Raw genomic sequence first — 13,907 nt, 5'->3', positions numbered from 1 at the left:
GCAGCAACTGGGTGCAGCAACTGGTGTGATCTGCCCCATCGGTTTTGGCTACCTCCTGTTTTACCTGGGCTTCAGCTATGGTGCGGTGGAAACCTTAATCATCGGAGCTGCCTTGAGCGCAACTAGCTTAGGAATTACATTCGCTATAACTGCAAGTGCGTCGAAGAGCATAGACCCCAGCCAAACACGTGTCGGAGCTGTGCTAGTCAGCGCTGCGGTCATTGACGATGTCACAGGTCTAGTCATGAGCAGCGCGACCCACGACCTAGGCAGCCTGTCTAGTGGTAACGTCAATCTCGGCTGGCTCATTGGACGACCATCGTTGCTTCTGCCGCGATGGCAATCCTCACACTCGTCCTTACCAAGTATGTTTTCGCGCCTGTATTCCGGAAGTATATTGAGCGCAGATTTGCGAAGTTCGACCATCTGTCCAACATCACGCTGATGATCCTGGTCCTGTGCGCTTTCAACTCCATTGCTTCATATGCCGGCACTTCTATACTGTTTGGAGCCTTCCTTGCCGGCGCTTTCTTGACGCACATCCCTTCCAAACATTCCAAAGAACCGTTCGTTGTCATGAGCAGAGAGGAGGGCGAGCGTCGGAAGGACAAATCTCCAACTTTTGTTCACACATTCGAATACTACTCACAGCTTGCAGTCTTCTTCATCCTTCAACATCTAAACAACCGAACAATGGGTCAAGATCTCGTACCTGACAATGTTATTCTCTCGGCTATCTTGCCTCAATCCAAACCAGTCTCGGTTACCATCCTCACCAAAACGTCTGACACTTGCACGTTCAGGGTGCAATTCGACACACAGCCATGCAAGGACTGGTCTATGGATCTAGTGGTGCACATGGAAGTGTTTGATGATGTGCCTGTTTTGGAAGTCGTCACTGCCATTGGGAGAGCTGCGAACCATCAGTCCCCCGGACTGGTCCCGGAAACGTACAAATGCGACAACGCGATGACCGCTGATGGAAGAGATGTGGAGTACACAGTCACCAGGTTTCTCACAGCGACTGTGACTTTAGAGTCGGTCTGGCCTTCGAAACAGCGCACAAAGACCTTTCTCTGGGTAACGAAAACCTATTTCTGGATTGGTACATGCTCTTTAAGCGAAAATACGGTCCATTGATTCCCCTGGAGGTGCGTCCGAGAAGCTCATCAGGGCGGTAAGGATCATCACGAAGTCAAAGTGCATGCAGCAAAAGACGAGTGTAATGGCTGGTTCTGGAGGTGCTGGCTCGAGAAGTAGGGGCTGGATTTGAGTGAGGATGTGCTAACGGGGTGGGAGCGTACAGAGTCGAGTAGTGCGAGGAAGGAAAAGCCATAGGTGTTTCGTTAGAAGAGAACGTAAAATTTGTATGACCAGGTAGCTCAAGACTGCCAGTAGCATTTATTTATGATGCCTCGCAGGCTCAAAACATCAAAACCTATTGAGTTGAGCCGCGGAGGTTTACTCTCCAAACTATGTCTGATCCCCTAGAAGATGACATTCCTTGCAGATACCTCAGTTATCTAAGCCCTACACTTACCGACGGCTTCACACCAATCTACCTGCGAAATCCAGCCCTGAACCCTATAGTAAACTCCCCTCATTCATCCTCCGCGCAATATCTCACTGTGCCTCCGCTCCCAGAATCTTTTCCCACTCCCCTCCGCCCACCACTCCTGCGGCTGCTTCACAAACACCGGTCGCTTATACTCATTCCTGAACCTCAAGTACCCCACCACCGGGCCCAGCACACTTGTATCGATATCCAGCGCCGGCTTACTCAAGCCGTCCTTTGCACTGTAAGTGACTACGACCAACGGGCCACGCCATATCGAGGCCTTTGTTCTGCTCGAGGATCTCGCTACACTCGCAGCCTCAGACACATCTTCAAGCAGCCGCTTCAAGCACTTGTTTTCTGTCAGTGTGTGCCCATTCGGATTGCTGTCATACGAGATCCGTATCCAGTATGGTAGGTAGCGGTTGTGGAACGCGATTGTCTTCACCGTCGCCGCATGCGTGCCTAGGAAGCACTTCATCACTTCTCGAGGAAGCCCATCGTCGCTGTACTGCAGCCATATGAATCGAGGTTTAGAGGACGTGTCTGGAAGGTAGAGGGCGCGGCGATATGACGGATTTAGACGTGAGGAGTATGAGAAATGTTTGCAGAGCAGTTTGTGCGACGGCCAGTCGAGCGTCTGGTAGGTGGAAGAGCAGTAGTGGATCGTCTTGCAGGTGCTGCAACGGACGGGCGAGGTGGGGGTGTGGCAGACGGCGCAGAGAGGTGGGGAGTCTGGAGTGACTAGTGGAGTGACAAGCATGTACTCCTCGAGGAGGAACGGAGTGCCGAAGTCTTGTGGTGCGGTTGAAGCCATGGTTGAGCAGCTTGCAGAGAAGATGGGGTGAGTATGGGGACGGTGATGTGGTCTAACAGGCCTTATATAGTTCGTTGGTTGATTTCGGAGAGCAAGGTGAAGTTACAGACAGGTGAGAGAGCCGTATGTGAAAGTGATATCTGCAGTGGTGAGTTCGCTAGGCTAGAAAAGAGTAGTATTATTGACTGGGACGATGGCAAGAATGGAACAAATGATGTCTAACATGAATTTCATTATATCATTACTTATGTGTAGGCAGGCAATGTCATGTCTGGGGTATCCTCCGCTTAATACGCAACCATAGTGCTCAAGCCAGCAATCTCACGCTCAAAGTTCTTGTGGCACGAGATAGCGTATGTGTACTGACCAACAAAGTCAGCCGCCTCCTTAGCAATCTTGATAGCCTCCTTGAAGCCATCAGGCGAGACCTTGGCAGCTGTGACAACACCGTAGCTGTTCTTAACGTCTGTGCTGGTAGAGAACTCCATCTCAGGAAGCTCGACGCACTGCTTGACGAAGGCAACACCCTCGCCAGTAGCACCGATGGCCTTCAGGTGACCGAAAGCCTCACGGACCCAATGGATAGCGCGACCGCTTTTGCTGAGAGTGGCGACGGACTTCTCACCACCGGGGATGAAGACACTGTCGTACATGGTCGAGCGCTGACCCTCGAGGTGGTGGTCAGCGACAATACCGTCACCGCTCTTGTCCTCGCCGTCAGCGAAGATCTTGTTCCTCCTTGGGCTGATGGTGAATGGCAAAGCACCCTGTGCAGTCAAGGCAGCCTTGATGCCATTGTATGCGACCTTGTCGTAACCGTCTGCGATCAAGATGGCAACCATGCGTGTGGCAATGGTAGGTGTGGTGGGCAAGAAGTCCATCTGCGATAGACCCTTGGCCTTCTTGTTGTGCTTCTGGCGAGTTGCCTCCTGGGGAATGTCGGCACCAACCATCTCAGCAACGCCCTGAGCAAGCTCAAGGTCGATCTCTACAATACGCTCAACCATGCGCTTGTAGACAACAGGGTCGTCGCAGTGGTCAAGCTCGAAAGCGAAAGCAGCCTTGATGTGGCTCTTCTCTGGCTCGGACATGGAGTTGTAGAACAGCTCGGCCTGGTTCTTGTGCTCCTTGAACTTCTTGCTGTGAAGACGCTGCTTGATACCCGCAACTTTGGCAGGGTAGTCAATATAAGCACCCTCTTCCTCCTTGGCAGGAGGCACAGTCTCGAAGCGGTTGGGCCAGTAGTTGACCTTGCCCTTTGTGATGGTGTGGCGCATAGCACCGTCGCGGTTGAAGTTCATGACAGGGCAGACAGGCTTGTTGATAGGCAGCTCCTGCCAGTTGACTCCCAGACGTGAAAGCTGAGTGTCGTGGTAAGAGAAGTTACGGCCCTGCAGAAGCGGATCGTCACTAAAGCCAATACCAGGAACAACGTGCGACGTGCAGAAAGCAACCTGTTCAGTCTGTGTGAAGTACTCGTCGGGGTTCCTGTTGAGCTCAAGCTGACCGATGTATCGGATAGGGACCAACTCCTCAGGCCAGATCTTGGTAGCGTCGAGAATGTCGAAGTCGAACTGATCTTCCTCGCCCTCCTTGAGGGTCTGGATACCAAACTTCCACTTGGGGTACGAGCCAGCCTCGATGGCTTGCCACAGATCCTTGCGGTGGAAGTCAGGGTCCTGTCCGGCAATCTTGAGAGCCTCATCCCAGACGAAACTGTGAACACCAAGCTCGGGGGTGAAGTGGAACTTGACAAAGTGCCTCTCGCCCTTGTCGTTCACAAGTGTGTAAGTGTTGACACCGAAACCCTGCATCATACGGTAGGACCGAGGAATGGCTCGGTCAGACATGGCCCAGAAGTGCATGTGGGTAGTCTCGGGGTGGAGGTACTGGAAGTCCCAAAAGTTGTTGTGAGCAGACTGGGCCTGAGGGATCTCGCTGTCAGGCTCAGGCTTGCCAGCGTGGATGACATCAGGGAACTTCATAGCATCCTGGATGAAGAAGACAGGAATGTTGTTGCCAACAATGTCCCAGTTACCCTCCTCAGTGTAGAACTTGACGGCGAATCCACGAACGTCGCGGACAGTGTCTGCTGAACCACGGCTACCGAGGACGGTGGAGAATCGAAGGAAGACCGGGGTCTCGCGAGAGGTGTCGGTCAGGATACCAGCCTTACTGACATCTGCGGCGGACTCGTTCAGAGTGAACTTTCCAAAGGCGCCGGCGCCTCGGGCGTGGACGACTCGCTCGGGGATGCGCTCGTGGTCGAAGCGGTGGATCTGTGAATGTTAGCCTCTTGCCACACGTAGTGGGAGTGCTGAATGTACCTTCTCGCGACCAAAGGGATCCTCCAGGAGCTGGGGACCCTGCTTGTCCTCGCTGGTGGCTGCAAGCCAGTGGTCGGTGTCATTCTGCTTGACACCGTAGTCACTTGTTATTCTGTGGCTCCCGTCGTGGACATCCTTGGTGTTTGCGCTCAATTGAGCAATCTTCTTGTTCTGCTCACCAGCCATGTTCTTGACCTTTTCTGAAACGTTTCCGAGGATTTCTGATGCCATTGTGATATTCCAGAGATCGTAGATGCGGTCCGAGGAGAGATGGGCTCTGAGAGTCCAATGGGGAGTTCATTATAAGGATAGTGGCGCGCATGGAAGTGATGTGTTTACCAACGTCATAACGACGTTTTTCGATGGAACTACCGGCCAACCTCCCGCTGCTTCGACCTCATAAGCCGCGTTTCTGCAACGCACAACGGAGCGGATAGCTTCATACATCCAATAGGAGCTTTGATGATATTAAGACTATCGCGCATCTGGTAGAATTGCAAAGAATCGCGTGTTGATCTGACTGCCGAACGACGCCGACATGGCCATAGCCATTACAGTATTACCATGCTGCGTGTCTGATTGGAATCTGGATTCCCCATGCTGAAAAATCGCTGAGCTCCACCAGATCAAGCTTTCTCCGGATTCTGCGCAAATGGCTTCATCGTGACAGGCTGGCGTGCGCTGCAGCCACGCTGATGTGTCAATTCGAGAGGTGAAACTGACGTCAAGACCTAAACGGGAACGCCCGTGTAGTTTGCCCCGCTCGAGCTCCTCTGCACGCGTAAACAGCAGATAAGAAAGTCGGCAGAATCTAAACGCTACCCACTGCCGCTTGTGGAGTGACTTTTTATGTCTGTTGGGAGAGCGCAACGGTCGCGCATACAGGTGTCATACAGCAAGTGAAACTGGGAAAGCGGTTGAAGCAGCACGTGGCATCTTCCGAGGTCGCTGTTGTCAAAACTCCTGTCCAATCGGTGGCTGGCTTGCTAGCAGTAGCGCAACCAATCCTCACGATGGCCGTTGAAGAGGTCCACACGCGGTGCGGGAAAATAAGCCCACCGCGAACAGCTACTTTCCCTTACTAAAACTGCGAACACCAACACCTTGCCTCCTGTTGCACGACTATAATATTATAATAATAACAAAACATTAAGGTTTACTTTTTCTTGAAGAGGAAAGCCAGTGTAATCCTCTACAATCTAGCTTGTTTACTTCTTTAATTCAAGCAGGGCTGTTGCAGCCTAAGGGTGCTGTTGTGAAGGACTTTTGGCGGTGGGCATATTTTCTCCTACCGCGTGGTCCGTCAGCCATGAGCGCCTCGCTTCGTCTTCAATCACCTGATCTCTACGAAACCAGAGCGTGTGTGGCCTATACGTGCGCCATGGTCGGCCATTCCCTGAGAGCCGCAAGCCACACGTATTGCCGGGGAAGGCTCACCGATGCAAAGCTTAAGCCTGTGGGCGTTCGACGACTGAAGCATATGCGCCATGTTGAACGCTAAATTCCATGTTTACCGTTTTCTCTTGTAGTTTCAAGTTTCGACTTTCTTTAGGCGAAAAGGCAGCGGCTTCATGCAGAATATACTATCTAGTACCGAAGTCAAAACCGAAAGGACAGACATATGTCGGCGCAGAAGCCGATGGCTGAAGAGGAGGTGCGGCACTGTTGCCAATGTACGCCCAGTAGCTGAAGGTACCATATAGCAGCCTCTTATTGGATGGAGGTGGTTTTGGAGACGGGAAATCTCGATTGGCATGCTTCGCCGATAACGGGATCCTGTACCCTGAAACCGCGAAACTGCTTGTTTCAGCAGTTATCGATGTTTGCACACAACAAGGAAGTTGTGATTATAGACTCTTCGCTCGTTCGCTATAATGTTTAGCGTGGAGAGTGCCCCATCGACCGCGTTGTCAACGGGACGCATTTTCGATAGCTTGACATGGTACGATGCGGCGCGGGCGGCTTGCATTCGCGAGCTGCAGTTGATGTCTAAGCTTGTGTCCGCGATGCAGCAACGATCGAATTGGATATGCTGGCAAACTTGCACCGCATCGAATAGAAATGCGATAATTAGACTCTGTGAAAGCTATTGAAAGTGTTCATGAGGACAGGTCGACCTTCGAAACCTAGATCGTCACAATGAATCGGTTGCGAGGCGAGTCGGTACTTGTTCACATACAGAAGTTGGGTTGCTCTTGGGCAGACCGCTGGTCTGTGTAGAATGCACATCAGGGTAGATCGGCAGATCTGTGAGTCCACAAAGCTTACTTCGAGCGATCTTGGATATGTTGCATTCGACTCACAAATGGAATTGCTCTTCTTGTGCTGTCACCAAAGGCCGAGAGATGTGAGTTGAATTGTGTCGTTTGCTCGCCTGGACGTGGAGGGCCGTTTCTGTAGTCGTGACAATTGTCCAAAAGCACGTGTAGGTCATTTTTGGATTGATTAGTGTCAGGCCATTGGATATCATGCCAAAGATGACCCTCTGATCTTATGCTGAACATCGGCATAGTGTCAATGGTAGCTCGAGAAATATTCCAACGTTAGCTGGATAGGCCTGCTGAACAGCAGTGCAGAACCAGCAGCCTTATCTAGCCTTCTGCGATAGCCTTTTGGAGACGTGCTTTGATTCGAATCCCTAGGTCAACTTCGAGCCTTGTGACAGTCAATGCCACTGGACTCTCTCCACTCCCGTTGCGTGTCTCGGTGCAAATAACAAACCGAAGCAGCATGGTTGTGTCCGTAGAAGAACTGAAAATCTCGCGAGCAGCAAGTGGAACCGAAGCACCATTTTGGTGCAGAGTCTAGTTCGGGAGATCCACTCGTCTTAATTTAGTTCTTGAACACCTTCAACTGGAGGACTTGTGGTTTCAACATGGCGCCCCGCTGTGCGAACTCAAGGTTTGAAGATCAATCGAGGATCGCTGTTTCTGCGATTGCCCAGACAATTGTGAGACGACTCCAGATTGCCGAAAAACTTCAAAACAATTAAGAGTAGCGACCTAAAAAGATCGAACACTGGAGTTGTACGGAGCTCCTCTTCGTACATCCGCATGGATTTGCAGCATGGCAAAAAGAGCCAAGCTGCGAATTGTCCCATCGTCGTACCGCAGGTGAACCTCGACGCGGAACCAGGATCAACTTGTCGATCATTTTGGAGCTGCCGCGCTATGCTTTCGTTCGTTTGCTGCAAGAGCTCGGCGGTGCTAGTTATGCGCCGTCTTTTGACCTTGTAGCGTTCGCGAGTGCGAGAATGCAGGTGGTTCTTTTTCGTCGTCGACGGCGCGAGACTTCTGTGTTCGAGCAGCTCGTGTCACGCCGGGCCGACAAGCTAGAGCGCTTTCAGAAGTGGTCTGATACCCCTGCCGCCGTTGAGGTACGTGAAGCGAGGAGTGACAGGCGACACAGCATGTGCCGAGCTGCGTTTGTATCTCGAAATTTTGTCCACAAAAGTTTTCTTGAGACATGAGATTGGTGCAGATGACCCTTCTCCTTTCCTGCTGTATACGCTCTGACCTTAGAGATGTGGAGCCGTCCAGCAGACACGTCAGTCTGTTTTGTTTGGCCGACAACATGCAACGTCGACCCTCATGAACATGCAACCTGGATGTATACATATAGTTGGCAGCCTCGTGATGCTGCTGTCAACCAAGCAAATGCTGTAGTGGTTGTCAGATGTGACTCGACAGATGTGAGTGCCAGCATCAGCTTCATTCCGTAATGAAGGGTTGGCAGGAAATGATCTGGCCTTTCCGTGCTCAATTTCGGTGTTTGCTTGGGAGAGGCCACACCGAGAAGGATTCTGGAGACCGTCGTCACGCTTCACGCGTCGCCAGGCTGTATGCAGCTGCCCTAGACCGTGCGCTGAGCCTATGCAAGGACAGCCCTTATTGCCATCAATGTTGCACCCGACTCTGTTGACATGTTGGAGCTGCCACAACACATCGATGTGATGGATTTCCCCATTCGACAGCTGCTTCTCATGTTCAACAAGAGACCAGTGCAGCGACCAGGGTGCCATGTGTGAATGCAGGCGGGACCAGGGGTGTACTCCATCATCAGCCGGACGAGTTGTTTCGAGTGTAGCTTCCTCATCCTCTGCATCTGGTGAAGCGGTTCGAGCTGCAACCTTAATTAAGGACGCAGGAATACACTCAGGAGCTTGCTAGGCGGCGATGGAAAGCTGAAAGGAGCTCCAATTGGACTTCAAGCAGCGGCTGCTGTTGCCCGAGAAGCGTGGAGCCAGTTCCACATATAATCATTGCAGTACATAGATCCATCAAGGCTTCCGCAGCGTTTGCTGCTCAGCATGGATTAAATCACCGTTTCATCAGCCCTGCCGTCTGGCGTTGGCAACAGTCGGTTCGTCAGTCTGCGTGACAGGAGTGGGCGGGCTCTCTTCCGCTTGATCTGCGTGCTAGAGCGCGGCATAGCGTTTGCCAGCCCGGCTAATCTTGGGCCTTTGGTCGCCTGTCTGTATCAACGATAACTCCTATCAAGCGCGGACCGTCATGTGATGGATTGGAGAAATGATTGTGCGCGGCAGCGCCAATTTGAAATCCCCGGTCGTTGTGAGTATCGATCACTGGCGCAACGGCTGTCTCCTGCTTGAATGCCGCCGTGCTCAGCAGACCCTGACCGTTGCGGTCGAGTTCGCTGCGAGCGAGGGGCGCGGACGCGGTGAACGAGGGAGGAGCAGCAGCACGCTGCACGGCAGACGTCGAAAGACAGAGTGCCTCTGCACGTCCAGATACTGCCATTGGGCGGAGCGGCGTGCAGCAGACGCTGGCTGGCTGGCAGGATGATCCTGGCAGGTGCGATCCCTGCCTACATAGGCGTGAAAGGCTAACGCTCCGCTATGTACCTCAGTCCTTGCCTTTCCGGACGGAGCCAACGGCTGTACACGACTGTCGCACTCTTGTTGCAAACGGCAGCGGCAGTAATCTAACATCTTTCGAGAGGTACCGTCAGTCCGGCACGCTGCGATGTTTGTCTTATAAAACTCTCTTGCTGCCCCAGCTGCCCCCTTTGGAACGCTCCTACCACTCTCTCCCGCACGCTTCTGTTGTCACTGCTCTGCTCAGCTGCACCTTAACTGGCGAGCTACCTTGACCTGCTGCTCCACCATCCGCTTCTTGAAGCCCCAGCTTCCATCCCATCTCCTGTCAGACGCCCTACCTGGTGCGCCTGCACGCCAGCCCTGCCCGCATTCTCCAGCACGTCGAGCCGCGCTCCGCATTGTTTTGGCTCAGTCCCACGAGTGCCTTCCGTCTGCGACGAGCTCAGAAGAAGCTCCCGACCAATCAGCGCGCCCACCCTCCACCCCGCCTTCCTCTTCAACGACCCTCAGCGCCGCCCGCAGAAGGCGCTCCCCACTGTGCAACGCGCCTTCCTCGCCTATTCTCGCCAACATGTGCACCAAGGTCGTGCACACCTACGGCTGCGGCCACTCGACCACAGACAAGGCCCCGTGCGCTGCATCGAGAAGTGCAAACTGCGGTGTCTCGAATGTCAAGACGGTCAAGCACGACGAGAAGTGTGATAGCTGTGACCGGTAGAGGTACGAACCCTTCACTCAGGCCTTCCCCGCGTCACACGTGTCTGACAAGCCTACCCTGCAGTATCCTACCACAGCGTTCATCCAGACGATACCCAATGATGGCTGGTGACACACAGACCACTGTCCGTTGTTACTGCGCAGGCTATCCATTCGCGCATGCGTCGCTCGACCTCTCACTCCTGGGCACAACGAGCTTCTAAGTCGTCGCTCTAGCCACAGGCTGCATTTCACGGCGTCACGGGAACAAAAGTATTGGCGTTCAACGGGCATTAGGACAACTTGGACCTTGGACATTGCAAGTCCGGCGTTTGGAATACAGGTTGGTGTTGCATGGCACTTCCCACCTTGTATTACTTTACAGTTCTTTCCTCGACTTGGATACGGGACTCTCTTAATTTGGTCGCGCTATGCGCAGACAGGCTCTGCTGGTCTCTTTTCATTTACCGCTTCACCATTTTTACCACCATATCTCTATTTGTGGTCCCTAGCTATATGAGCTATACGACGAGGAAGACAGTGAGACACAAGCAAGTCATCTAATTCAAACGCGCCCAAGAAGGAGCTCGACCGCTCTGGACCTGGGCAGCCATACTTCAACCGTTGAGCTCGCCTATGCATCGCGCCAACCCGTGGAATGTTGAGTCAAGACCAATCAAGCAAAGCTGATCTGCCATACAGTATGCACCACCGTTTTTCGCCAATCGACGTTACTTACGCCCCTCCAGGCTGTGTACGACAATCGCAATCACTACCAGCGAGACTCGAAACTAGACCCTTCGTCTCACCGTTTGAACGTGCGCTCTGATTCGCTCATCAATATCAGTCAGAATGCCACGTCTGACGACATCATATCACTTAAGCTCAACACATCGATATCTTTTGTGCCATCACGGAACAAGGTGCATTGCACCAATGCAACTGCCTCATGGAGTAGCAGTTTGAGCTCGGTCCGAGGAGTGACGGAACAGCTCGCAACACCCTTACGTACCGAAGTGGAACGAGCCGAACCCACCTCTCAGTCCTTTCCGCTATTGCCCAAACATGACCCAATATTTGCCAAGCAACAGGGCTAGCCATAACCTTTTTCCAAGCCACCCTTCCCGGTGCAGAGTCCAAAGCAGCAAGGGCGTTGGGCTTTCATGTGGTTCTGCGGCGTGGCGCTTGCTCTATACAGGACTGGAATGATCTTCACGTAGCCGAGAATGAGATACATGCGGAGTTGATATGCACAAGCTTCCCAATCTGGCCTCATGCAGTTTTGACAGTCGAGAAGGGGTTCTCTCCAATTTCTGTAAAGATGCAGTAAGGTGCTCAGGGATGCTTAGTGCAGAGAATAGTAAACAAGACTCGTTATAAACTACCGCATACAGAGTCCAGGCGTGTACTGCAACTGCAGCGGGTACAGACTGATAGAAGTACAATTTTTGGATGGTGCTGATTGGCTCAATGGATCAATTTGCGCCTATTTGGATAATGCAGCATACGTCTTCTGCCGCCAGGCCGAGCCCGAGCTTACATATGCACCAGCTCTGCCCCTTGCTCAGTCATCTACGGTCCATCTCTGGTAGGCTGCTTCAACGGTGATCTGCAGCATGGGCGTTGAGACATGAGCCATGCAGAGACGCCATGCGGCTCTAACTCCGCCGTGATATAGATATCGTTCCAATAATACCGTTTCACATATGGCACCAGGCTCTGTGTTCTTCCATGTAGTCGAAGTACGATGCACGTGCGTCTCGCGGGGCAGTTCACGACATCGGCAGAGGGAGACACATGTCGGACAGGGAGACCATGCAGATACAGGTGCATAGTCACATCTGTCGCATGACATGGACCTTGTCGAATGGTGCGATGGGGAAGCGATGGCGTTTGGTGCTCTGTGGTCGGCAGGTCGGTCGTCTTTTTTCCTGTTCTCGGTGGTCGCTTCCCTATTGGGCAGTCAGTGGACGCGTTTCTCCTTCGTTAACCCCAACGCTGCGTCCGCAGCAATGTCAATTGATATCAACTGGGACACGATCACGGGCGGCGCAGATGGCTCCGCTCGCGCAGAAAAGATACGCGCGTTCATTCACGACAGATTTCAGCAGGTGACATTGCCGAGGTTCATTCGCTCTGTCCACGTTCACTCGTTCGACTTCGGCAGCGTGCCTCCAGTGATCGAGATCAAAGACATCTGCGATCCCCTGCCAGACTTTTACGAGGAAGATGAAGACTGCTCTGATGAGGAAGAAGATGTCAATGGTGCCGATGAGCCTGCTGATGGCCACAGTGCCACCAATGAGCAATCGAAACATCCGTCAAAAGATCGCCATGAGCGAGATGCAAGCAGAGATCCCTCCCAACCCGAAGATCGTACTTCCAGACAACCAAGTATAACGCCATCCTATATCAACACAAGACCAACTGCGTTCCGACATCCCACTGAGCAGCTGGGGGCTCATTTGTTCCCAAGAGTCTCCACTCCAGGCATCCCCGGCGGTACTTCCAACCTTAACTATTTCCACCTACCTTTGGGCGCAGGTCTTTCAGGTGCTACGACACCTCTAGCTGCTGTTGCTGGTGCACATATACAGGGCTGGCTCGACAACCCTCACGGCCGGCCTACAACACCGACCAACAAGCGTCTGCATCATACTGCCTCATTGAATTCCTTGACATTGACGCCGCAATCGAACCCAGATACCAGCACACGACCTTCGTCACAGCATAAACACGACGACGAAAGGAGAAGCTCCCTTGCTGAGTCAAATGACTCGTCTTCACAGCACGACTACGAGAGAACCCCATCCGCGTCACCACCCCGCATGCGGGAGAAGAGCCCCGAGGACCTTCAGGTTGTGGCACATGTGCAGTACTCTGGAGACATCAAGATGTCATTGACTGCCGAGATCCTCCTGGACTACCCCATGCCAAGCTTCGTCGGCATTCCATTGAAACTCAACATTACGGGACTTACATTCGACGGTGTTGCCATTCTGGCATACATCAAGAAGCGAGCTCACTTTTGCTTCCTCTCACCAGATGATGCAGATGCGCTAGTTGGCCGCGAATCTCTCCAAGCAGACTCGCAAGGACAAGGGCCAAATCTTGCGCAGCGCTTAAAGATTGGAGGTCTGCTGGAGAACATCAAAGTGGAGAGCGAAATCGGGGGTCAAGGCAGCGGCAAACAAGTGCTCAAGAACGTAGGAAAGGTGGAGTCATTCGTCCTGGAACAGGTCAGGCGCATCTTCGAAGATGAGTTTGTCTATCCAAGCTTCTGGACATTCCTTGTTTGAAGAATCGAAACAGGACTGGATGATCTGCACGCTGAGCGGGCGCATCAAAAACAAGCAACTGCACGCGATTGACAGGTACAGCCCTATCTGCTGCAACAGAGGGAACTGGGCATCGAATCAGCCCACTTTGCATATGTCACTCTGCACACCGCTGTCAAAATGCATCTACCCTAGCGTTGCTTCTTCTTCGTTACACCGGCCCACTCTGAGCAACTGTGCAGGGCGCGGGTCCCACGACATTGGCAATACATATGCAGTATGAGTATCCTCGTATGCTACACGAAGCCGTTTAGGCAACGTGGGTAGGCTTCCTGTCACCATCCTGTCACTTGACGGGTCCTCGCAGAAGCGACATGTTGACAGGTAGGGTACT

The 13,907-nt window shown here is 52.8% G+C and overlaps 6 protein-coding genes across 6 annotated transcripts; 2 read left to right on the top strand and 4 right to left on the bottom strand.

Annotated features, from left to right (window-relative positions):
• Positions 1-336: 336 nt before the first annotated feature.
• On the top strand, positions 337-1,140 carry BU25DRAFT_458420 (uncharacterized protein; the record flags this gene model as incomplete). Its single annotated transcript, XM_033710203.1, has 1 exon — positions 337-1,140. The coding sequence occupies one exon, from the start codon at positions 337-339 to the stop codon at positions 1,138-1,140; it is 804 nt and encodes a 267-aa protein (XP_033561711.1).
• A 464-nt stretch (positions 1,141-1,604) lies between these two features.
• On the bottom strand, positions 1,605-2,372 carry BU25DRAFT_340998 (uncharacterized protein; the record flags this gene model as incomplete). The annotated part of the gene is made up of 2 exons (XM_033702837.1): positions 1,605-1,845; positions 1,909-2,372. The coding sequence occupies 2 exons, from the start codon at positions 2,370-2,372 to the stop codon at positions 1,605-1,607; spliced, it is 705 nt and encodes a 234-aa protein (XP_033561710.1).
• A 287-nt stretch (positions 2,373-2,659) lies between these two features.
• BU25DRAFT_421526 (catalase) lies at positions 2,660-4,930 on the bottom strand (the record flags this gene model as incomplete). Its single annotated transcript, XM_033708094.1, has 2 exons — positions 2,660-4,651; positions 4,700-4,930. The coding sequence occupies 2 exons, from the start codon at positions 4,928-4,930 to the stop codon at positions 2,660-2,662; spliced, it is 2,223 nt and encodes a 740-aa protein (XP_033561709.1).
• Positions 4,931-8,207: 3,277 nt separating this feature from the next.
• BU25DRAFT_49389 (uncharacterized protein) lies at positions 8,208-8,933 on the bottom strand. The gene has a single exon (XM_033711739.1). It carries the CDS (start codon positions 8,718-8,720, stop codon positions 8,247-8,249), a length of 474 nt encoding a protein of 157 aa, XP_033561708.1. The 5' UTR covers positions 8,721-8,933; the 3' UTR covers positions 8,208-8,246.
• Positions 8,934-9,147: 214 nt separating this feature from the next.
• BU25DRAFT_421524 (uncharacterized protein) lies at positions 9,148-9,459 on the bottom strand (the record flags this gene model as incomplete). The annotated part of the gene is made up of 1 exon (XM_033708093.1): positions 9,148-9,459. The coding sequence occupies one exon, from the start codon at positions 9,457-9,459 to the stop codon at positions 9,148-9,150; it is 312 nt and encodes a 103-aa protein (XP_033561707.1).
• Positions 9,460-12,247: 2,788 nt separating this feature from the next.
• On the top strand, positions 12,248-13,534 carry BU25DRAFT_341246 (uncharacterized protein; the record flags this gene model as incomplete). Its single annotated transcript, XM_033702853.1, has 1 exon — positions 12,248-13,534. The coding sequence occupies one exon, from the start codon at positions 12,248-12,250 to the stop codon at positions 13,532-13,534; it is 1,287 nt and encodes a 428-aa protein (XP_033561706.1).
• Between the last annotated feature and the right edge of the window lie 373 nt (positions 13,535-13,907).

The sequence above is a fragment of the Macroventuria anomochaeta genome (assembly GCF_010093625.1).
Source record: "Macroventuria anomochaeta strain CBS 525.71 unplaced genomic scaffold BU25scaffold_16, whole genome shotgun sequence".
NCBI lineage: Eukaryota > Fungi > Ascomycota > Dothideomycetes > Pleosporales > Didymellaceae > Macroventuria > Macroventuria anomochaeta.
This window is presented reverse-complemented; position numbering and strand designations above follow the sequence as displayed.

What these genes read in the sequence shown, in the direction of transcription:
- BU25DRAFT_49389 (XM_033711739.1), bottom strand. Translation starts at nt 8,720, where the DNA reads ATGGCACCCTGGTCGCTGCACTGGTCTCTTGTTGAACATGAGAAGCAG.